Source organism: Ambystoma mexicanum, chromosome 7q (genome assembly GCF_040938575.1).
Source record: "Ambystoma mexicanum isolate Mex_15411 chromosome 7q, UKY_AmexF1_1, whole genome shotgun sequence".
Classification (NCBI taxonomy): Eukaryota; Metazoa; Chordata; class Amphibia; order Caudata; family Ambystomatidae; genus Ambystoma; species Ambystoma mexicanum.
Window position 1 is genome coordinate 748386328 of NC_090941.1, and position 23248 is coordinate 748409575.

General features: G+C 45.8%; 1 protein-coding gene across 2 annotated transcripts in view; it reads right to left on the reverse strand.

The window, feature by feature from the left end:
• Nucleotides 1-23248, reverse strand: part of ATM (ATM serine/threonine kinase) — a 3046976-nt gene that overhangs the window by 1167185 nt on the left and 1856543 nt on the right. For both annotated transcript variants that reach the window (XM_069640412.1, XM_069640413.1), the window contains one exon: nt 4506-4677. In XM_069640412.1, the coding sequence (XP_069496513.1) occupies nt 4506-4677 (172 nt within the window). The remainder of the gene's footprint in view (nt 1-4505; nt 4678-23248) is intronic.

Here is a 23248-nt window from a genome sequence, read left to right on the forward strand (position 1 = left end):
CTTTTATATTTGGTTACTTGGGTAAGTCTGGGAGGGGAGGCCTTACAGTGACAATACGCCCTTAAATATTCAGGCATTAGAAAACCTTCATCCCCAGAAAAGGATAAAAACCGCCTCTCTCCTGACAGAGTCATCACATTCCCTTGACAGCCTTTTCCTTCCATGTGATCCATCTCCCCTGATGCACCCCCAGGGTAAGTATCAAGTAGTTTCTGCCTTATCCTGACCACATGGGAGGAGGTTCTAGGTTGGGATTCTGGGATGACGCTGCAGGTTTCATGACCGTCGATGGCAGCAGTGGTCCAAGGACTGGATAGAGTGACGATTTACAGGATCTTGTCACCTCTCCCCAAAGGGGAGCCCTTCCAGTGAGACTAGGGAGGTGAGCCCGCTAAGCAACATTCCCTCTAGGGGGTGGCAGTCAGTGAGACCTCACAGGGAGAGATTCCCCTCTTGGGGACAAGGACTCCCGTTCCGTGAAGGAGCCCTGGCCCACTTTCCCCTTGAACCCCTCAGACCATCACTGCTTCATAAGACACAACCTGAACAGACTGCTGTGTGCTATTGTGATACGACATCCAATATTAGAGCCCAACACAAATCCACTGAGAAGAAGACTAGAGAAATAATGCTGATCGCTCCTCTATGGCAAATAGGGAATACTGTGAAGAGTGGGATCTATGAAATAAGAAAGAATATTCCAGAGAAAGAGAAGGACAACGATCCTCTAATGGAGAGTACCCAGCTAAAATGCATAAAAAACAAATAATGGTTTGCATTAGAGTGTTGTGTTCACCGAGAAGTTGAAGCCCAGGAAGTTCAAATCTAGGAGAGTGAAGCTAGGGTATTCCGGGAGGTCCACAGTCGAAAGGACGTAGAGAATGAAGAAGGAAAGCAGTGCAAAAGCCGGCAGGGAGCTCACTTGTGTTTGTGGCAGGTTTGCCAGGTGGTGGCGTGACCTCAAGCAGGTGGACTGTGTGTTCAGAAAACAATGCCGAGACCATCCAGGAAAATACACTGCAGAGCCGCAGAGACCAAGAAGCGAAGGAATACGCTGGGCGCGTTCCTCCAGGCGGTGCAATCCCAACTACACAGGAAGAACCTGCGATGCCAACCCAACAAGCTAGAGTTAATGGGAATGGCAGGAGACCCGGGAGGGGCCACAGGCAGACGCTAAACGGCAGTGAGTATCAGGAATACCGAGAGACTCATCATACTAGTCTCAGTAACAGTAAAAATCAGCAAAGAGTATAACGAATCCCAAAGGACTCATCATACTCGTCCCAGTAAGTGTGAGCGCATCAGAGTATATATCTAATCCCGAGGGACTTATATTCGTCCCAGTGATTACAAAAGCAGTCAAAATATGGAAAAAAGTTAACGACTGGTAATCCTTTTCTTAGTGGTTGGGAGGACAAGACAATAACAAAGAGGAACAGAAGAGCCTACATGGTTGTTCCCAGAAAGGGAAGTACCTATAAGGCAACAAAGTGGTAAAATAAAACTGGGGACACTGGTCTCTGGAGAATGAGAGACTGTGAAAAAAGTGCGAGAGAAATATTGATGTCAAGGAAATCCAGAGAAATGAAAGTCATGAACTTCGAATAGGGAAACAAGGGACTGGAAATAAGTCAAGAAAGGGGATACCTGAAAGAAGGTGGAATAATCCCCTTGAGTAATTAAAGGAACTGATTAAGTTACAAGGAACTCTCTCAAGATAGACTTTTAAGGTGGAGAAGGACTGTCCAGCAGGAGGGAGTCATTCTCCTAGAACCCCTTTTTCCTTTTATTAGTTGATAATAAGTGGTAGGGAAAACCCCTGTTTGGTACGGAAAGATAGGCCTTTTGGGTAGAAATGACACACACACACAGACGCACACACACACACACACACACACACACACACGCACACACACCTTCAACAAAGCTGTGCTTGCAAAAGCAACAAGCCTAAGGTTCCACAAATGAATCGGGTTTGGAGCAGGACGACAGTCAAACTCTTTCACACAGGCACTTTTTGGCACCCATAAAGTATTCTCTGCCGCCAGCCCTTTTTGACATTTTCCAAAGTTATCACATCTTGTGGGATTCACAAGAGAGGGACAAGGTGACTATTTTGAAGCATACAAAGACCTATTTATTGTTCTACATACATTCAAGAACCATTCAAACAACAATATTGACTCCCTACACTGAACAATGACACCTCAAATGTTATGTATGGATGCAGGTGCTTCCAATACTGACAGCCAGCGCTCCCCAGACCAGATTGTGTCTTTTCTTTTTTAAAAGAGCATGCTTTTAACAAATCCAGAATAACAGTTACCATTTATGCAACAAACAAACACAAAGCAGTTCAATCATAAATATTTACTGAATGGTCCATGGAGTATAAACCTGCTCTTCAGGTGACAAAAAAGGATCCATGACATTAGGGCGCTCCTCTCAGCAAGATCCCTATTGCTAATGTATTTGAGGCCAAACGCATACAATTCGGTAGAGGTTATCAAACACTGCACTCATCTTGGGTGAGGGTAGTTCAGTAAATATTTAACAGCAGTACTGCAGGTAAACACAGGTACAGACAGCACACAATCCTCAAGCAATCCGGTCACTGCTTTTCCCTCTGCCTCTTGTTCAACAACATACATACGTTTCTAGAAACAGATTCCAATGGAATGAAGGGAAGATTTTATTACTTTATTGGGGGAGGATTTCCCTCCTTCCGATTCGTGTAATTGACGTCTATGAGGTGATGAAAAAGCCAAGTCTTCCAAGGCTACTTCTGTAGCCTTTAAGATATATAAATTTAAGTAGACTTGTATAGTATCTTTCTAAAATAATGTAAAGGAGAGTTGGGGGTTCATGTTCGTGGGACAGTGGGAAGGTGAGGAGCGGAAAAGTGGTAGTGTTTGTGAGCGCAGGTTGGAAGCCCTGTTCTCTATGTGCTGAATAAGGATGCTACTGAGTAAGGGCAGGGAAACCTGCCCTACAGCTAATGCTGTAGAGACTTTTGCACCCTAAGAAGGGTAGCAATGAAAGCATTTGGGTGGAGTGAAGTGTTGATAGGCGAAGGGTAGGTTATCAATCTGCATATAGTGTGCTAGATCAACACAGATGTGCATCCATAATTCAATTAATACTTACATTTTCTTAGCATGCATTTGAAGCAGTTTCTTTTAATACATATTCACACTTCTGAGAGAGTAAGCAAGGATTCAAATAGCTGTGAAGAAACTGCAGAAAGCTAGAGTGCAAGTCTCTCTAAGCTACACTAGGCCTGCATGCTGAATATAAGGTCAAGTTCTCTCGCATTAGTATCCTTTACTCATTTCCGTTTGTGTTGATGTACAATTACATTTCCCAACTACGTTCGTTATACAATCATTCATACACGACTGCAGTTTTCCTCCACACTAGCCATCATGTGTCTCTGCAGAAACCATAACAGGTTTGTATTTTAGATATTGCCTTGTCATTCAGTGATCAACCACTACGAAAGGCTATGAGCTCTCCATAACATGCGCAGATCTTGATTTGAATAATCTAAAGTAACAAAGATTGAGCCTCATCATCCAAAAAGGAATAAATGATAAACCTTTTTTTGAAATGGGTTCTCTAGTTATTTTGCACAATGGCATTCAGGCATATGATGTGTAAAGAAAGGGAGAAAGTCAGAGGATTCGTTCTTGTTTTAGTTTACTTCGAATACGGCACTGACTGTTCTATAAAGGTAACACAAAATTGCTATAATAAATGAAGGAAATATCTCTATATGCCAAACCAATATTAACACTGTTCCCATGTCACCATGACTCTGCAAGTCATTGAAGTAAGGCTTTGGGAAGGCTGGTAGAGATGGCAAGTTGGGCTATGGTGGTCCACAAAGCTGTTTGCATTTCACTGTAGCAAGGTGCCCAGGGGGCAGTTACAGTCACAACATGTATGTTCTTGGACATAATAGAGTGGTTAGTGGCCTGCTGTGAAATACAGAGAAGTTAACATCTTCATTACTAGTGAAAGCAAAAAATATAATGTTCAGAAGTGTTACTGCTGAATGCCCAGTTAATTAACATGATTAGACATTCAAATACTCTTATGCCCGTCAGTGCCGTATTTTCCTTGAACAGTAATTACGATGCAGGTTTCTACTTGGTCAGTTATTTGCTGGCTCATATTGAGCTATTATGAATGTGCACATGAGTTAAAGCACAGCCAAACATGGAAATCAGATGCAAGCACTCACAACCTGCAAGAAAATAAAGTTCAAAATAAAATAACAGCAGTTCCAAATGTTACCAAAAGAGATTTTAAACAGACATTTTGCACTGTATTCCTTCCCTTGATCGCTTCACATTTGTTTTGTTTTACATAGAATTTGTCTCAAATTGATCAACGCCATCATCAATTTTTGTGTGAAAATAGAAAAACAATAAAAAATAGTTTGTGCACATATTCCTCTCATGAGATAGTAGAATATCAACTTAAGATCAGGAAATACTCACCAATTATCTGTCAGGGCATTATTTATTAAGGTCAGAATAATGAAGACCCACTGAAGCTCTTTGTCTTCGAACAGGTTTGCTGCTATCGAATAGGATGCGTCTTTGCTGTGTTGAAGGGCAATAGTCGAGAAATCTATGGGCCCCATTTCTCCTAAGCAACTTCCAACTGCCTCTAAGAAAATAAAAATGAACACAAACTCAAAACCTTTTTGACCTAACATACAGCAGTCGCCATCACATCTCCTCTCACTCACAAGACATGAACCAACAAACAAGATACTGTTTAGGCTGCTTAGTTGAATACAAGCTAAAGGTATATTTAAGAATAGCCTTAAGAGGAACCTTGCATTATTTTAAACAATGTTTATTTTTTACCTTTTCAAATATTTATTTCAAATATTCTAGCAGCACGTGAAACATTAGCCAAATATCACATGCATCAAATGATACCACTGTTGAATAAACATACATACTGTTTTATTGTACAAAATCATAAGATTCTATTCTCGAGTAGTATTGTTTAAGTATCTGACTGGGTTGTCATAATTGCCGAAATGCCTTATCTAGCTGGCTCCCTCTGGGATTTCCTAGGTGAAACCTAACATGGGGTCCCACAAGAATAAACATGTTTTCAATTGGAATAGGTGCCTTCAAATTACCCAGACACTACTTTTCATTCCCATTCACACACTCATAGTTCTTTGCCTGATCATCTCTCTGTCTCCTTTTCCTTCTACCTACTTGTTAGGCAGAATCCTGGGCAGTGCCATTAGGGACCACTACACACAATTAAGACTACAAGTGGTATTACAAGTCCACCTTTGGTACAAGCCTGTACTACACTGTTAAAGTGGTAGCAGTAGCGGAGCAGCCAGACTTATCTCAAGAGCAAATGAGCAGTAGTAGAGATTACACAAAGGACCACAGTTACTGTGACTCACGCAAACACTGACTCAAGGTTTCAGGTAAAAAATTATAAGTACATTTATTTTTAAACCATCTGTTGTAAAACACCTCACTTCTAATATTTTAAAATCACATGTAAAATACACTCCACATAACCAGTTCCACTTGTTCCAATGAATTCAAGGTAAGTACATTAGGATTTGACAGACCGGTGATGCGATACTAAGGCAAACCCGCGGATAGAAATGCTCACGAAGTTAAAACACACTTTGTACTTTAGAATTTCAAACAAGGGAAAAGGGGATAAAATCACAGGCAATACTTTTGTCAAGGCAATAGGATCAGAGGACTCGTTCAAAGATACAGATAAAAGTCAATAGGCCTGCGGCAGTGTCCATGGAGCAGATGCTCAGTTGCCGAGGATCACACGTTGAACAGTTCGAGATTCGAGATGCCAAGCGTACTTAGATATTGTCAGATGGAAGGAAAAGTTATAAGATGGAAGGAAGAAGGGACAAGCCTTGGTGGAGGAAAAGGGTTCACCCCAATTCCGGATGGTCAGACGGAGAGAACGACCAAATGTGCACAGTACCTTATTCCGTTGAAGAAAGCTGGTGCCACGGCAGTTGTTCATGGTAGTTCCTGCAGAGTCACGGTTCCTGCTGCTTCAGTCGTGGGGGCAAGAAGGACGACGTCTGGAGCAATCTGCACTAGCCAGGGATGAGGCCAGCAGCAGCGAAAAAGGCAACGATGAATAAAAGGTGCGCTCCTTTAAATCAGGAGAGGGCTCTTCTGATGGCTATCCGGACCACTACCGCACAGCAGTGATTTCGACCCAGGAGAGGATTCTCTGACTGAAGAAAGGGTGAGGTGGTTGATCCCACCAGGCTCAAGGGAAGAAGACTTCGGACTGGATCTTCTCTTGTCGTTAAAGGGTAGATAGCGAAGGACTGCAGCAGGGCTTCACCGGGACTCGGGGTTGCAGCAGCCGTCTTCTTCTCCGCTTCTCTTTGGTTCCTTGCAGTTCCAGTGGCGACTCTGCCTTCTAGCCCAAGAGTCTTGCCTTTAATGCCAAAATCCCCCATTCACACAGTCTGGCTGTCAATCACTCAGCAGGGGGTTTGTCCGGCCCAGACAACCACCTCAGCCAATAGACACAATGTGCGACTTGGGTTTCCAAGGAAACCCTGTGCAGGGTGTGACTACACCCCTCCCTCACATTCAGCCCACCTAGACACCCAGACGCCAAAGGAGGGCTTCTGGTCAGAAGCCCGCCAAAGGTCAGCAAACAAAGGAGGCAAACCTGGTTTGCCGCGCAAAGAAAGACCCAAGAAGGATGTTAACAATAAGAAATGGCGATTAAACCCAACCGGGGCCGAAATAAAAAGTATTTGGGCAAGCGGGTTTAAAGACGAGGCTACTAAAATAGCCTAAAACATTGCCACATTATGTAATATAATCGCGGTAGGAAAATTAGGGTAGATACCACTGCCACCAGCCAAGTACTAATGTTAAGGGAGCGAAACAACACTCCAGGATGCACAGATAAAAAGGGCTATGAATTAACGCTTTCCAATACTCCATATAAGATGGGGTGTACTGGACCAACAAGGGACTATGTAAAGTTAATGGCAACTTTACCTTTTCGGGGGGACAATAGTCAGCCCCAGAAAATGGAGTTGGTGGGAAGTCGAAAAGACAACTCTGTGTCACTGCAATGAGGGTGCTGTGTAACACACAAAGGGCCTCGTTATAAGAGTGGCCGAATGGGTTAACGGGTGCTGCAAAAGGATGCAGACCCGTTAACACCATTCTGCCACATTACGAGGTCCCCTCGCAGGACCCGCTCTGCACGTCTGGTTTCACCAAACTTGCAGAGCGGGTCCTGGGAGGGGAAGAGGGAGCTAACACCGGGCCGGTTGTAATCGATCCGTTGTTAGCTCCCTCTCCCATTACCATTCAGCCCTATGAGGGCTGAAATGGGAATGGGGAAGGTCCGGACCTGGGTTCCTGGAGGGAGGAATTACCTGGCCCTCCGAACACGGAATGGCCCGGTAATTCCCCATTCTGGGAACCCGGACCCGATTTTGGCGGCAGCCATGCAGCCAATAGCGGCATGGCTACCGACAAAATCGTAATGAGGCCCAAAGAGTGGGGCTTGTGGAGTGGTGTACTCCAGAGTCCACAATCACAAAAACAGTTGAAATATACATGGCAAAACACAGGTAAGAGTGGGGGAAAAGCTCACACTCTTACTAGGTGGAAAAAATAAATTCCAGAAATCCAAAAAAGCTGCTGAGGGACTCACTAGGTAAGGGAAATTAGCCATAGAATGAGAATTCTCCCCAACACTCGCCCCCCACTTCCCCAGACTAAGGGACAGGAGGATTTAATCCACTCCTGGATGGATCTCATACCTCTAGTCGGTTATAAACATCCTAGAGACCATCAGCATTTTGGTGGTGACTTCCTGCTCTGTGCTCAATGGAAAAATCAAACCCTTGCAGGCAGATTGACCATCTGAGTAGTTTTGGGTTTTCCCCTTTCAATCGCATCAGCCATCTCAAGGGTTGGTGGGCAGTCTGAATAATAAAGGTAGAACCATACAAGTATGGCCTAAACCTCTTCAGTGACAACAAAATAGCAAAACATTCACGTTCTACTGATGCCCACCTTGTCTCAGGATCCTTTAACTTCCTGGTGATGAAACAAATGGGATGTTCTCTACCTTTCTCATCCAGTTCACTAAGGACTGCACCTATACCTACATTAGAAGCATCAGTTTGTACAATGAAGGGATGGTGGTAGTCAGGAGCTCTTAGGACTGGTACTTGACAAAGGGCTTTCTTCAGACCTTCAAAAGCTTGATTGCACTCCTCATTCCACCTGATCTTTTTAGGAAATTTGGGAGAGGAGATGACATTCAAGGGAGAAGCTATGGTCCCATAGTTCTCTATGAAGTTCCTGTAATACCCAGTGAGACCTAGGAAGGCTCTCACTTGGGTTTGAGTAGTAGGGGTGGCCCAGTTTTGTACAGCTTGCTAGGCAATGGCCTCATTTCACGTCCTCCTACCTCATGTCCACGGTAGACCACTGTGCTCTGACCAATTTGACATTTACTTGCCTTTATGGTCAGATGGGCCTGTTCAAGAGCCTGCAAAACATATCCTAGGTGATCAATATGTTCTTTCCATGTAGGGCTGAACACTGCAATGTCATCCAAGTATGCCATGCAGAAGACCTCCATCCCATTCAGAACTTGATTGACCATCCTCTGAAATGTAGCAGGTGCATTCTTTAATCCAAAAGGCATTACCTTAAATTGGTAGAGGCCAGATGGGGTGGAGACTGCAGTTTTCTCCTTGGCATGGTCTGTCGGGGCTATTTTCCAATAGCCCGACATTAGGTCAAATGTGCTGAGGTACTTGGCTGCACCAAGCTTGTCCACCAGCTCATCTGTCCTAGGTAAAGGATGGGCATCAGTCTTAGTGACTGCATTTAGAGCTCTATAGTCCACGCAGAATCTCAACTACTTCTGCTTTTGGTACAAGCACAACTGGGCTAGACCATGGGCTAGTAGAGGGTTCTATTACCCCGAGATCAAGCATCTTGTTGACCTCATTCCTTATATGGGTTCTTACATTGTCTGACATTCTGTACCCCCTGCTTTTTAAAGGTAAACAGTCACCAGTGAGGATATCATGCTGGCCCCAAGGGGTCAAGCCTGGTGAAAGTGAGAACAGGGAGGCAAACTGATTTAACAGTAATTTGCACTCATCCTGTTGGTCAGATATGAGACTGGTAGAGAGATTAACTCCTACTTGCTCATCTAAAGGTAAGCCTTGGAGGAGGTCATGCAGAGGTTTACTCTCCTCCTCCTCCTCCTCCTGAGCGGAAGCTAGGAGCAATGCCCCTATGTCCGGTCTAGAAACATAAGCCTTTAAACGGTTGGTGTGAAAGACTCTGGGAGCCTACTTAGGATTGCCTAAGTCCACCAGATAGTTCGCCTCTCCAAGTTTACCCACAACTTTGAAGGGTCCTATCCATTTGTCCTGTAAGGCCCTCTGCCTTGTAGGTACCATAACAAGAATCAGCTGGTCTTGAGTGAACTGAACCATGTTAGCCTTCTAGTCATGCCAATGCTTGACCAGAGCTTGACCAGCCTTCAAGTTATCACTTGCCTCTGCCATCATGTGTGACATTCTCCTCTGGAGACCTATCACATAGTCAGCCACTCTGACTGGCTTGGTGGAAGGAGCACTCTCCAACCCCTCCTTAATCAGGGCCAATGGACCACTGACTGGATGGCCATAGAGAAGTTCAAAGGGACTGTATCCTACTCCCTCCCGAGGGACTTCTCTATATGCAAAGAGAAGGCATGGCAGTAGAAGGTCCCACTTTCTTTTAAGGGGTTCTTCTAAAGCGCCTATCATGCTCTTCATAGTTCTGTTAAACCTCTCTACCAACCCCTTGGTTTGGAGATAGTAGGCAGTAGAGAACTTGTAAGTGACTCCACAGGTTTTCCACATGGCTTGCATGTAGTGGGACATAACATTTGAACCCCTGTCAGATATCACCTCCTTAGGAAAACCAACTCTGGTAAAAATACCAAGTAGGGCCTTAGCCACAGCCGGAGCCATAACAGTCCTCATAGGTATGGCTTCAGGATACCTAGTAGCATGGTCTGCTACAACCAGGATAAACCTGTTACCTAAAGATGTGGGAGGATCAATATAACCAACAATGTCAATCCCGACCCTCTCAAAAGGAACTCCCACCACTGGGAGAGGCACCAAGGGTGCCAAATTCTTGGCTCCACTCTTGCCAGAGGTTTGGCAAGTGTGACAGCTCCTACATAATTTGTTTACTTCTGAACCCATCTTAGGCCAGTAGAAGTAGAGAGACAGCCTTTCCTTGGTTTTCTTAAAACTTAAGTGACCAGCCAAAGGTATCTCGTGGGCTAACTGTAGGAACTGGAGTCGGTTCACTAGAGATACAAGTCTTTTGCAGTCCCCAAGGGTTGACTCAGTCGGTTCACTGTAGAAGAGGCCATCTTCCCAGTGCAACCTATACTTTCCAGGCTCAGTCCCATTGAGCTGAGAAGCTGCCTGTAGGTGAAGACCTTCAAGAGTAGGACACTCCCTTTGTCCTCTGCTGAAGTCTGCCCTGTTGGGTCCACCTTCTGCCAGTAAAGACTGCAGCTCAGGATGGTCAACAGGGTCAAGATCTCCAACTAGAGTAAGATCTTCTTCTAGATCTGATTCCTCAGTATCTAGTTGAACCATAAAGGGTTGAACCTTACACTCAGCTTCAGATGGTGGAGGAATCACAGGTGCGACTTTGGACAATCTTGGAGATGTCCTTCTGGGCACAGGAGTGCTTGCTGGTTTCTTGCTGGCAGACTTAGGTTTCCTCTTGGTCTCTTTCTGTCCTGCAATAGCAGTAAGTAAGTCCTGTGGACTTGGGGTGATAGTTTCTTCTATCAAGTCCCCAGGAGAGCCTCTCAAGGTTCTCTCCCTAGCAGAACGTGTGAGCTCCTGCTTCCTTTTGCTGGGAGGCCTGGGGATACTGGACACAACTCAAGAGTTTTAAAGTCATTACCCAACAGGACTCTCCCAGGCACGTTATTTTGCACACTTACAGGTATTCTGACAGTCATGTCATTGCACTGGATTAGAGCTAGTAACTGGGGAACCATTTGCAAAGGGCCTCTAGCTAACTTGGTTTGGTGTTTGGGTGCCTTAGCAACATCCTCCACCTTGAAAAAACATTCATCAACCACAGTTATGCTGGCTCCAGTGTCTCTGATGGCAGGGGTTTCCTAACCATTCACAAGAACACTATCTTTGTAATACTCTTTAGTATTATCTGGGATTGAGTTATAGACATCTAAGTTCTGTTGTTCCCAAAGACCCAAGGACACTAAAGAAACACTAGCTGAGACTCTCATGGGCTCGTCAGCTAGTAACTGAACGTTTCCATCGTACTTCATCCACCTGGGGGAAGGCTAAGGAGACAGTGTGGACCCCTGAAGGTTTACCCTTACATCTGGGATCTCCTTTCACATGGTCAGTTGATCCACAAACAAAGTATTTACCAAATGCTTTATTGAATGGGGGTTTGTTCTGACCTCCATCTGGTTTGGGACCAGAGGGTACACTAGCCTGATTCGGTTTCCCTTGTGGCTTACTCTGGTTATGTTTGGGGCCCTCTTTTGGATTGGGATTATTGGAATTCTCTTTGTTGTCTTTTTTTGGCGGCTTTTCCTCTTCCTTCTTCTGAGTTGCCCCAGAATCCTTGTGAGTATCCCTGTTGGCAACCCACAAGTCAGCAGCCTTAGCTAGCTTCTTAGGATCTATCTCCTTTGAATCAGCCACGTGCTGTCTAAGCTCAGGAGAGCACATCAAAAATAGATTCCAACATTACAAGATTCCTCAAACCTTCATAAGAGTTCACTTTGTAACCCTTAACCCAACTGTTAGGCAGAAACCTGTGCAGTTCCCTCTGGGACCACTGCAAAAGATTTAAGACTACAGGTGGTTGGCAGTAAACCCAATTGGAAGCAGTCTGTACCACCCAGATTTACCTGGTAGCTGTGGCTGAGCAGTCAGACTTCTCTCAAGAAGAGTTAGGCAGTATACAGAGTATTCACAATAGGTCAAAAGAACACAGTAGAAACAAGCAAACACTGACCAGAGCTTGGTGTAAAAGAGATATAATTATTTATTTAAAAACACATCTAGTAAAACACACTGGCACCAATATCAAGCCGTTCAAAAACACGGTCACTAAAAGATATACACTCCCTTCAACGATTAGTTAGACAAGTCTTAAGTAAAGCAACACTTATTTTCAGACAGCGGTGAGCACTTAACGAAGATGGCACTCTAATCAATTGGTTTACAAGGGAGAGAAAGGCAGAGCAAAGATAGAAACAGATCCCAACACTTTCGGAAGAACACAGTAGGAGAAGAAGGCAGGTTAAAACCTTAAGTCAAAGTTAACAAGGCGGGACCCACTTTAAGAGGCTCCGGTCGAAATGTGTCCAAGGTCACACGGTTCAAAGTGCCCAAAAGTCTCGCAATAAGTTCAGAAAGAGTTGGACCAAAAAGAAAGGGACCAGTTAGATGGTCAAGGCGGCCAGCCCAGTCCAGAAGGTTAAGGGATTATTGTTACCTTGTAGCAATCTTTAGAAAGGGAGGCCTGGCGGACACGGTACCTTAAAATAGTGAAAACGCTCCAGCGGGGGCAGTTGTTCCTGGCAGCGGGTGCAAGTTGGTGCTTCGCCCGGAGGAAGAGAGGATCTTGTCGGGGAGGAAAGCAGGAGTCCGTTGCACTGCCAGGGAAGAAACCAGCCACGGAGTTCTCAATTAAAAGGAGCGGTCCTTTTATTCGCGGTCCAGTGGTAAGTGGCTATCCGGTTGCCGGGGTGCTTGGCACGGGCAATTCAACCGCAAGACGTCCTGGGATGCGAGAAAAGAAGGTAAACTGGTTGTGGCCACCAGTCAGGGGAAGAAGACTCTCCAGCAGGGAGATCTCCTCTGTCGTTGGGAAGTAGTGAGTCGGTTCAGCAGGGCTCCACCGGTGATGTCGTCGTAGCAGGTCGGCTCAGCTTCTCCCTTGTCGGATTTTCAGGTCCTGTGGCGACTTCTGAAGTTCCAGTCCAAAAAGCCCTGCTTTTATGCAGCACACCCCCATTCACTCAGCCTAGCTGTCAATCAAACATGCTAAGTGGTGAGCCGGCCGGCTCACCACTTGGGCCAATCACACAAGAGTGCGACTTGAGTTACCAAGGTAACTCAGTCCAGGGTGCCTAAACCCCCTCCCACACCCCCCGTGGTACCCAGACAGAGTGGCACCACTTTTGGAGGTTTCTGTGGAGAAGCCTGCCAAAAAGTGGAACAAAGGGCTCTGTTAGGCAGAAACCTGTGCAGTTCCCTTGGGGACCTCTGCAAAAGATTTAGGACTACAGGTGTTGGCAGTAAACCCACTTGGTAGCAGTCTGCACCACCCAGATTTACCTGGTAGCTGTGGCTGAGCAGTCAGACTTCCCTCAAGAAGCGTTAGGCAGTATGCAAAGTATACACAATAGGCACTCAGATACAATAGCACAAGCAAACACTGACCAGAGCTTTGGTATCAAGGTATATAATTATTTATTTAAAAACACACTGATTGAAACACTCCAGCACTATTATTGTAAATCACTCTCAACACAGTTACTATTGTTATATATACATCCCTTATTCCTTATCAGACAAGTCTTAGTTAACACCACTTATTTCCAGACAGACGTGAGCGCTTAACTATAGATGGCACTCCAATAAGTTAACGAAAAAGGGAGGGAAAAAGGCAGAATGTAGGAAAATACACCACACTAATATTTAGGAACTCTTAAACAAGGCAGGAAAGTCAAAAGTTACTTGTGAGCCAAAGTCCATAGGCCGGGCCCACTCTTGGAGAGAGCAGGGCACAAATGCACCCAAGATCACACAATGACAACAGGCTTAAAAAGTCTTGCAGGGAGTTCAGGAAGGTTTTAGTTAGGCTCAGAAAAGTTTAGCCAGGGTGTCCCAGGTTAACCCAGATTCGAAAGCCGGGGGCTAAATCTACCCCGTACAGTCAGTTGCAAGGGAAGCCAGGCGGAAGACGGTACCTTATGTGGAAAGGATCCTCCAGCGGGGGCAGTTGTTCCTGGCAGCGGGTGCAAGTCATGGCGTCGTCCAGAGGAAGAGAAGATCTCTACGTGGAGGAAAGATGAAGGTCGAAGAAACCAGCCACAGAGTTTTCCGGTTAAAGGTACTACCCTTTGATTTGCGGTAGTGGTAAAACGTGATATTCCGGTTGCCGGGGTGCTTGGAACATCCAAGGCGGCCACGAGATGCTCCAGGAAGCGAAAAAGGAAGCAGACTGGCTATCCCCACCAGTCGAAGGAAGAAGACTCTCCGGGCTGGAGATCTCCTCTGTCGTTGGGAAAAGTGGTGAGACGGTTCAGCAGGGCTCCACCGGTGGTGTCGTCATAGCAGGTCAGCTCAGCTTCTCCCTCGTCAGATTCTTAGGTCCTGTGGCGACTTCTGAAGTTCCAGTCCCCAAAGCCCTGCTTTTACGCAGAAAACCCCCATTCACTCAGCCTAGCTGTCACTCAAACATGCTAAGTGGTGAGTCGGCCGGCTCACCACTTGGGCCAATCCGGACGGATTGCGACTAAGTACCCCAGAGAGAGTGGCACCACTTTGGAGGGCTTCTGTGGAGAAGCCCGCCAAAAAGTGGAACAAAGGGCTCAACTTGGGTTGGAGTCACAGAAGCGAACACAAACGCCATTTTAGAACCGAGTTCTGGCAAAAAATACCAACCGGAGAATTAATATTAAATAAATAAACCGGCGGTATGTTCGAGGCTAGAGGAATAAAATAATTAAAGTTGGTAGCCTCGAACAATGGGAAATCCCATAGAGATATATTCACGGTCGAATATAAAAAGTAGTATCCACCGCCACCAGACAAAACTCGATCAGGGGGACGGAGACGTGCCCCCTCGACTAACAGACCCCGGGGCAATCGAATTGCCCCGGCCAGTACGTCCACAATATGATGGTTTGTACTGGTTCTGTTCGGAATTTGAGACTAGTAAAGTCAATGGTGACTTTACATGCCCTGGGAGACAGTAGTCAGTCCCAGGGTATGGAGTCTATATTGGGGGGTCGTTATGACACCCCTGTGTTACTGCACTGAGGGTGCTGTGTAACACACATCACAAAAACACATGAAGCCCTATGGAGTAAAAGACCCCATAGCCCATTAAGCACATCGAGAGTCAAAGAAACACACTCAAATCATGCCCAAGAGTGAGGGTAAAATAGTCTCACTCTTGGTAGGAGAAAAAAAATAAACCCCAAAAATCCAGCAAAGCTGCTGGGGGACTCACTAGGTTAGGAAATTCAGCCTAAACAGAGAATTCTCCCTAACAGGCTCGACCTTTTGTTTGGAGTTACAGAGGCGAACACACCGGTGAATTAATATTAAATAAATAAACCTGCGGTATGTTAGAGGCTATGTTAAAAAGTATTAGCCTCGAACAATGGGAAAATCCCATAGAGATATATTCGAGGTATAATATAAAAAGTAGTATCCACTGCCACCAACCAAAACTCGACGAGGGGTGACGGGACAGTGCCCCCTTGAATAACAGACCCAGGGGCAATCGAATTGCCAGTAATTCCACAATATGATGGTTTGTACTGGTTCTGTTAGTAATTTGGGACTAGTAAAAGCCAATGGTGACTTTACATGCCCGGGGAGACAGTAGTCCGTCCCAGGGTATGGAGTCTATGGTGAGGGGTCACTATGACACCCCGGTGTTACTGCACGGAGAGTGCTGTGTAACACACATATAAAAACATATGAGACCCTATGGAGTAAAAGACCCCATAGCCCATGAAAGACATTAACATTCAAAGGAACAGCATAAATCATGTCCAAGAGCGGGAAAAAAAGAGTCTCACTCTTGGGAGGAGAAAAAAACAAACTACAGAAATCCAGCAAAGCTGCTGGGGGACTCACTAGGTTAGGAAATTCAGCCTAAACAGAGAATTCTCCCTAACACCAACCATCTAAGTTGTTCAAACATTCACACACCCAGGTAGCCCAAGGGGTACCATCATGCTTTTTTAGGGACCTAAACCTCTTAAGGTACTGGGAAGGGGTCTTCACAAATCTAGCTATTAAAGCTAGCTTCACACACTCATAATCCTGCTTATCCTCCTCCCCCAACTCCATTACAGCATCACGTGCAACATGGGGAAGCCTAGAGAACAGCCAAGGAATCAACTGATTCCCTAAAATACCCTGAATCCCATGATTGTACTCAAACATTGCTAACCAATCCAAAACATCAAGTTTAGTCTCATACATACCAATCATTTCCTTTGGCATACATGGTCTCTAAGGGCTGGAAGACCTAGAAGACTCTGGGAGAGAAACATTTTCTTAAGAATATTTCTTCATTTCTAGAGCATGAGCCATCTCCATTACTCTGAGCCCTAATTCTTGATGTTTCATGGCAGTTTGTGCCTCAATACGTTTCTCTAGTGCAATACACTCCGGAGTAAGTGCAGGACCTGTGGGGGTCCTTGTGGACAGAGGTTGTGCTTTCTGAGCAGGCAGGGATTGGTAGGAACTCCTAACAAAGAGTTATCTACTTCTTCTTCAACACTCTCAGAATCAGAAACATCAGTATCCACATTTGCTGGAGGAGAAGGCCCTTCTGACCCACTCTCCAGACTTTGTTTTCCCAAAAGCTTAGCAACCAGTTCAGATTTTATTCCTTTGCCAGAGAGACTCCTCTCCCTACACATGGTTCTCAAAACCTCAGCAGTGTAGTTCAAGAGACTCTCTTCACTGTAGCTTTGCATATTTGACATGATTTTTCAGTTATCAGAATTAGTGGTATTTAACCTTGTGGTTAGTTAACCCAAAGCAATAGCCGCACTCTAAGTGTAAAAATCCTGACCGCTGTCACCAGTGTTAGGCAGAACCCTGTGCAGTGCCCTTAGGGACCACTACACACAATTAAGACTACAAGTGGTATTACAAATTCACCTTTGGTACAAGCCTGTACTACACTGTTAAAGTGGTAGCAGTAGCGGAGCAGCCAGACTTATCTCAAGAGCAAATGAGCACTAGTAGAGATTACACAAATGACCACAGTTACTGTGACTCAAGCAAACACTGACTCAAGGTTTCAGGTAAAAAATTATAAGTACATTTATTTTTAAACCATCTGTTGTAAATCACCTCACTTCTAATATTTTAAAATCACACGTAAAATACACTATATATAGCCAGTTCCACTTGTTCCAATGAATTCAAGGTAAATACATTAGGATTTGACAGGCCGTTGTTGCGATACTAACGCGTACCCGCGGGTAGAAATGCTGACGAAGATAAAACACACTTTGTACTTTAGAATTTCAAACAAGGGAAAGTGGGATAAAATCACAGGCAATACTTTTGTCAAGGCAATAGGATCAGAGGACTCATTGAAAGATACAGATAAAAGTCAATAGGCCTGCGCCAGTGTCTATGGAGCAGATGCTCAGTTGCCGAGGATCACACGTTGAACAGTTTGAGATGCCAAGAGTACTTAAATATTGTCAGATGAAAGGAAAAGTTATAAGAGGGAAGGAAGAAAGGACAAGCCTTGGTGGAGGAAAAGGTTTCACCCCGATTCCGGATGGTCAGACGGAGAGAACAACCAAATGTGCACAGTACCTTATTCCGTTGAAGAAAGTTGGTGCCACGGCAGTTGTTCCTGGTAGTTCCTGCACTCACGGTTCCTGCGGCTTCAGTCGTGGGGACAAGAAGGACGCCATCTGGAGCGATCTGCACTACCCAGGGATGAGGCCAGCAGCAGCGAAAAAGGCAACGATGAATAAAAGGTGCGCTTCTTTAAATCCGGAGAGGGCTCTTCTGATGTCTATCCGGACCACTACCGCGCAGCAGTGATTTCGACCCAGGAGAGGATTCTCTGACTGAAGAAAGGGTGAGCTGGGTGATCCCACCAGGCTCAAGGGAAGAAGACTCCAGACTGGATCTTCTCTTGTCGTTGAAGGGTAGGTAGCTCAGGACTGCAGCAGGGCTTCACCGGGACTCAGGGGTTGCAGCAGCCGTCTTCTTCTGCGACTCTGCCTTCTAGCCCAAGAGGCCTGCCTTTTATGCCAAAATCCCCCATTCACACAGCCTGGCTGTCAATCACACAGCAGGGGGTTTGTCCGGCCCGGACAACCACCTCAGCCAATAGACACAAAGTGCTACTTGGGTTTCCAAGGAAACCCTGTGCAGGGGGTGACTACACCCCTCCCTCACATTCAGCCCACATAGACACCCAGGCGCCAAAGGAGGGCTTCTGGTCAGAAGCCCGCCAAAGGTCAGCGAACAAAGGTCAGCGAACAAAGGAGGCAAACCTGGTTTGCCGCACAAAGAAAGACCCAAGAAGGATGTTCACAAAAAGAAATGGCGATTAAACCCAACCGGAGCCAAAATAAAAAGTATTTGGGCAAGCGGGTTTAAAGTTCGAGCCTACTAAAATAGCCTAAAACATTTCCACATTATGTAATATAATCGCGGTAGGAAAATTAGGGTAGATACCACTGCCACCAGCCAAGTCTTAATGTTAAGGGAGCGAAACAACGCTCCAGGATACACAGATAAAAAGGGCTATGAATTAACCCTTTCCAATACTCCATATAAGATGGGGTGTGCTGGACCTGTGGTTAAAACAAGTGACTATGCAAAGTTGATGGCAACTTTACCTTTTCGGGGGGGACAGTATTCAGCCCCAGAAAATGGAGTCGGTGGGAAGTTGAAAAGACAACCCTGTGTCACTGCACTGAGGGTGCTGTGTAACAAACAAAGAGTGGGACTCTTGGAGTGGTGTACTCCAGAGTCCACTATCACAAAAACAGTTGAAATACACATGGCAAAACACAGGGGAAAAGTTCACACTCTAACCAGGTAGAAAAAATAAACTCCAGAAATCCAGCAAAGCTGCTGAGGGACCAACTAGGTAAGGGAAATTAGCCATAGAATGAGAATTCTCCCTAACACTACTCTCCTCCCTGTTATTTCTCCCATCTTCAATTCTCTCCTCACCCTCTCTTTTGTCCCTCTGATGTTCTCCCTCTCTCTAACCTCTGTTGCATTCCCTACTACTCTATCACTCCCACTACTCTCCCCTCTACACTACACCCTCCTTTCACAGTAACTCTCCTTTCACTATTACACTCAGCCTTACGCCGTCTTCACGCCAACCAATACCTCATCTTGCATACACTCTCAATAATCTTCCTCCACAGAAGTTTGCTCCTTGTCACGAGCAGATAGGAACCCCTTCCAGCCAGGGTGGAAGCAAGAGCTAGTCCTACCCCAGAGGGGAAAAGTGGCACTTGAAAGGGCCCAAATACCTGGCCACACCCCAAGTGCCTGTTTGTATCTGGATTCTACCAGCTTTAATCAGCTCATACCTCTTAAAGAAATTACATGCCAAATTTACTCCTTTCCATCTAGAGCCACAAATGAGGGGAACAACAGAACCAAAAAAATCACCTGTTATGTTAAATGAACTAATAAAGCGCACGATCGCCAAAGCATCTTGGCGCTAGAAGGCGATGTATCAGGGTTAAAAAGCAGATGATATAGCAGTTAAAACAAATACGTTTTCAGTGTGCGCCGGAAAGCCAAATGACTGCTTGTGGCATGAAGAGTAGGTGAAATAGAGTTCCAAAGGTTTTCAGCTGCCACTGAAAAAGATAGTTCACCTACCCGCTCATAGCGAAAGCCGGGAACCGAAAGACAACAGGCATCTTTAGAGCGAAGCACACAGGGTGGTAAATATGGCCTGCAAATAATCCGCTTTAATGCCATAGAAAGCTTGGTGGACATTGGTGAGGGACTTAAACTGCACTTGCTGTAAAACAGGGAGCCACTGGAGCGAGCGGAGGACGTGTGAGATTTGAGATCCATAGGAGGTACCTGTGCAAATCCAAGCAGCGTGGTTCTGAAGGAGCCTGCAGCACTGAAACCCTTCAGCGCCACACACAACCTGTGTACAGCGATCTGATTTGCTGAATCCACACGCAGAGAAAAAGCCAGTGAGAGAAACCAGAGATGCTATGCAGCATTTGCTGGCGCCGTGCATCGCGCCTCCTCAACGGTGCACGCAGCAATTAAGGGATTTACAATGAAGCAGCAAGAGCCGAGTAAGACTTTACTTACCTTAGGGGAAGCCACGGCAAAGCCCACTAACACGAGCTTGTACGCTGTGCAACACAGGCAGACATTGCTGTCTCACGGCAGACCAGAGCAGAGAAAACGGGGTGCCCTTAACCAGCTATTGTAACTTCCTGTGCTTGCAACACCTACCGGGCAGTTAAGACAGGGCCACATTGGCCAGGGCCAGCAATCCGATGGAGGAAGGAGGGAAACATCAAAGAGGGCACCAGAAATAGGAAGGCGTTAGTTGTTCCGGTGAAGCCAGAGGATGAGGGTGTGGCAGGCCAAGATACCAAAATTAAAGAAAAGGGGAGGTATTAGTTGATGAGAGCAACTGGTACTGTGTGTTGAGTGTGCACACATGGTACGGCAGGAAGAGTTTTAGAGGGAGTGAGTGTTAATGGTTTGTGAGAGCGAAAGGAGTGTGAGTTAGTAGAATGTGGGGAAGAATTGTAGTAGCAATGTGGGAGTAGTAGTGTGGTGGAGGGAGTGGTAGTGTAGAGGAAGCAGTTGTGGAGGAGGAAGCAGCTGAATGAAGAAGGAAGCAGTAGTGAGGTGAGGAAGTTATAACACTGAAGGGTGGAGGCGAGAAGTAGGAGTGCAACATTTGAGGAACAACAAAGGAAGATGTAGGGAGAAGAGGGAGTGAAAGTGGGTGAAGTTGAATGCAGAAATGTAGAGAGGAGAGAGAAGTATTCAGGGACAGAGAGAGGAAGATCAGGATGTGAGGGGAAGGAGTTGGAAAGTGTGTCTGGGAAGCAAAATCGTAAAACCTATCGTAGTTACTAACATTCGTAGTGTAAGGTGTGAAGGCATCATGAAGTAAGACACAGACAACAGATTCCTATTTTCTAAAAAAGCCATGGTTTATTTCTTGAATGACAGGATGGAGTAAGGCCTAACTTGCCCTATGCTAAGGTGGGATTTCCTTATCTATAGAAACAATGGATAGTCTGTGTCCTAAAGTACAACTCAAAAGTCAGTCTGTGTCCAAAACATATACTTGCCCTCACAACTAAATATAAAAAATGTGTAGGGATGTCAGCAACCAAAGAAACAGTGTTTGAAATAGAGTTCTGAGCTTCTGCCAGCTCCTGCCTTGTTTTCAGCATCCCCTTCCTCAAGTCCAAGACCTCAGGGATCCCTTCCCCAAGTTCAATACAGTTCCAAAATCTCAGGGTTCCCTTCCCCAAGAAGGCAGCTCTCTCGAGTTCAAATTCACAGTCAATTCAACTTGCTTAACTTGAAATACTGATTTCAAATCCACTTTGTAATCTCTCAGGCTTTTCAACACATGACTTGACTTGCCTTTCCTTTTAGTCATTTGTACACTTGTTAGCCAAAACAGCTTCAGCCTCAGAACATTCCTTGGTTCACTCCACGTAGGAGTTACTCGGTCTAGGCGCAGTTGTCGGACCACATGAACCAACATCACAGGTCACGCAACCGATAACCCTTGGCACTTTGTAAAGTTCATTACTTCTCATTGCACTTTCTAGCCAAAACAGGTTTCCGTTCTGTATCTGTGTCATTAGTCCATATGCACTTCTGTTTCACTTTGACAGTCTTTTCACATTTCTATACTTCACTTCATGGTATTTCTCCTTGTCACCACCTTGCTTTCACACTAGCCCAATAGTGCTTATTATTTGATTTTCACTAGCTTCACAAGCTCTCATTGCTGGTTTTCACTTGGCTTTGAACTTTCACATTGCTCGTAAATGCTTTTCCTTCAAATTAACTTTGTTCGCAAATACACATCACTATCTTTTCACTTGTGTGGTATTGTCATAGATTTTTCCTTAGTTCGGTATTCAAAAACCCATGAAGGATTTTGCAGCTTGTTCGGTATTCAATAACGTCCATTTGGTCTCCAGACCGATTCATTGCATGCTTTCACCCGATCAGCATCTTCCTTTGCCCATACTAAGCCCCTGGAGCACCCCGGTATGAGTGGTCTGTCACTCAACGGTGTACAGTCGTTCTTATGAGTGCTTTCGCTTTCCTCTCTGGCCCATCGCCCGCTCCCCTCTCTCTCGTCGGGAGCTCCAGCGAGCGGCATGAGCTTCTTCTATACCTTCCTGCTCCTTCCAGGGGCTTCCTGGATACTTCCTTGTCTCCCAGCTTCAGCGGGGGAACGCGGCTCAGGGCTCTGCAGCACTTTCGACCCTCTCGAGGTTCGCCCTAGCCTCTGCGTCTTTCCTGCTTTCCTGCAGCTGTCAGGGGGGTCCTTTTCACGGCCCCTCTCCAGCCTGCTCCACATCAGGTTGCTGCGTCCTCCTTCCTAGATGGATCTCCCCTTCCACATGACTGGCCGAAGGTGCAAGTCCTTTGGCTGGCCATAATTACTTCTGTCAATGGGACATGCCTGACCCTCAATGTGGTGTTCTGCAGTCTTCGTCCTCGTCCCAGTGCCGAAGTGGTGTGCACAGATGGAAGTGTGCATTCCTCTAAGTTGCCTCTTCCTCGGCTCTGTCTTAAAGGGATATGAATATGGGACAGGTGGTGTGTGTGTGTGTGTGTGTGTGTGTGTGAGAGACAGTGTGGAAGATTGGTAATAACCTACAAAGGTCAGGGGAGGGGAGGGTGTATTCTGACAGGGGAAAGGAGGATACCATGCCTCACCTAAAGGCACCTTTCCTCCACTCCCCAAAGACCCTCCACCCAGGTGATGCTCCCTCGCAAATCCACCCTCAGGTTCGGGATCCAAGAGCGATGGTACTTCTCTGGCCACCTGAGAGGAAACCCAAGGGGAGTAGATGGGAGAATGCCCTCAGGTTCCTCACAAGTGCTAGTTTAGAAAGTCCCAGAGGGACTTTTCAGCGAGCCAGAGAAGTAGACCAGGGGGCCTGCAACCCCTGGCTCGCCAGATGTGTTGGACTACAACTCCCATGACCCCTCACTATTGACAATGCTGGCTAGGGCTGATGGGAGTTGTAGTCCAAACATCTAGAGTGTTAAAGGTTGCAGACACCTGGACTAGACAGTGGGAGTCAATATTCTGTGTTTACTAACTAAGGGATTACAGGCGCCTTGGGTAGGGAGGGAAACACTATTAGTAGATGAGTG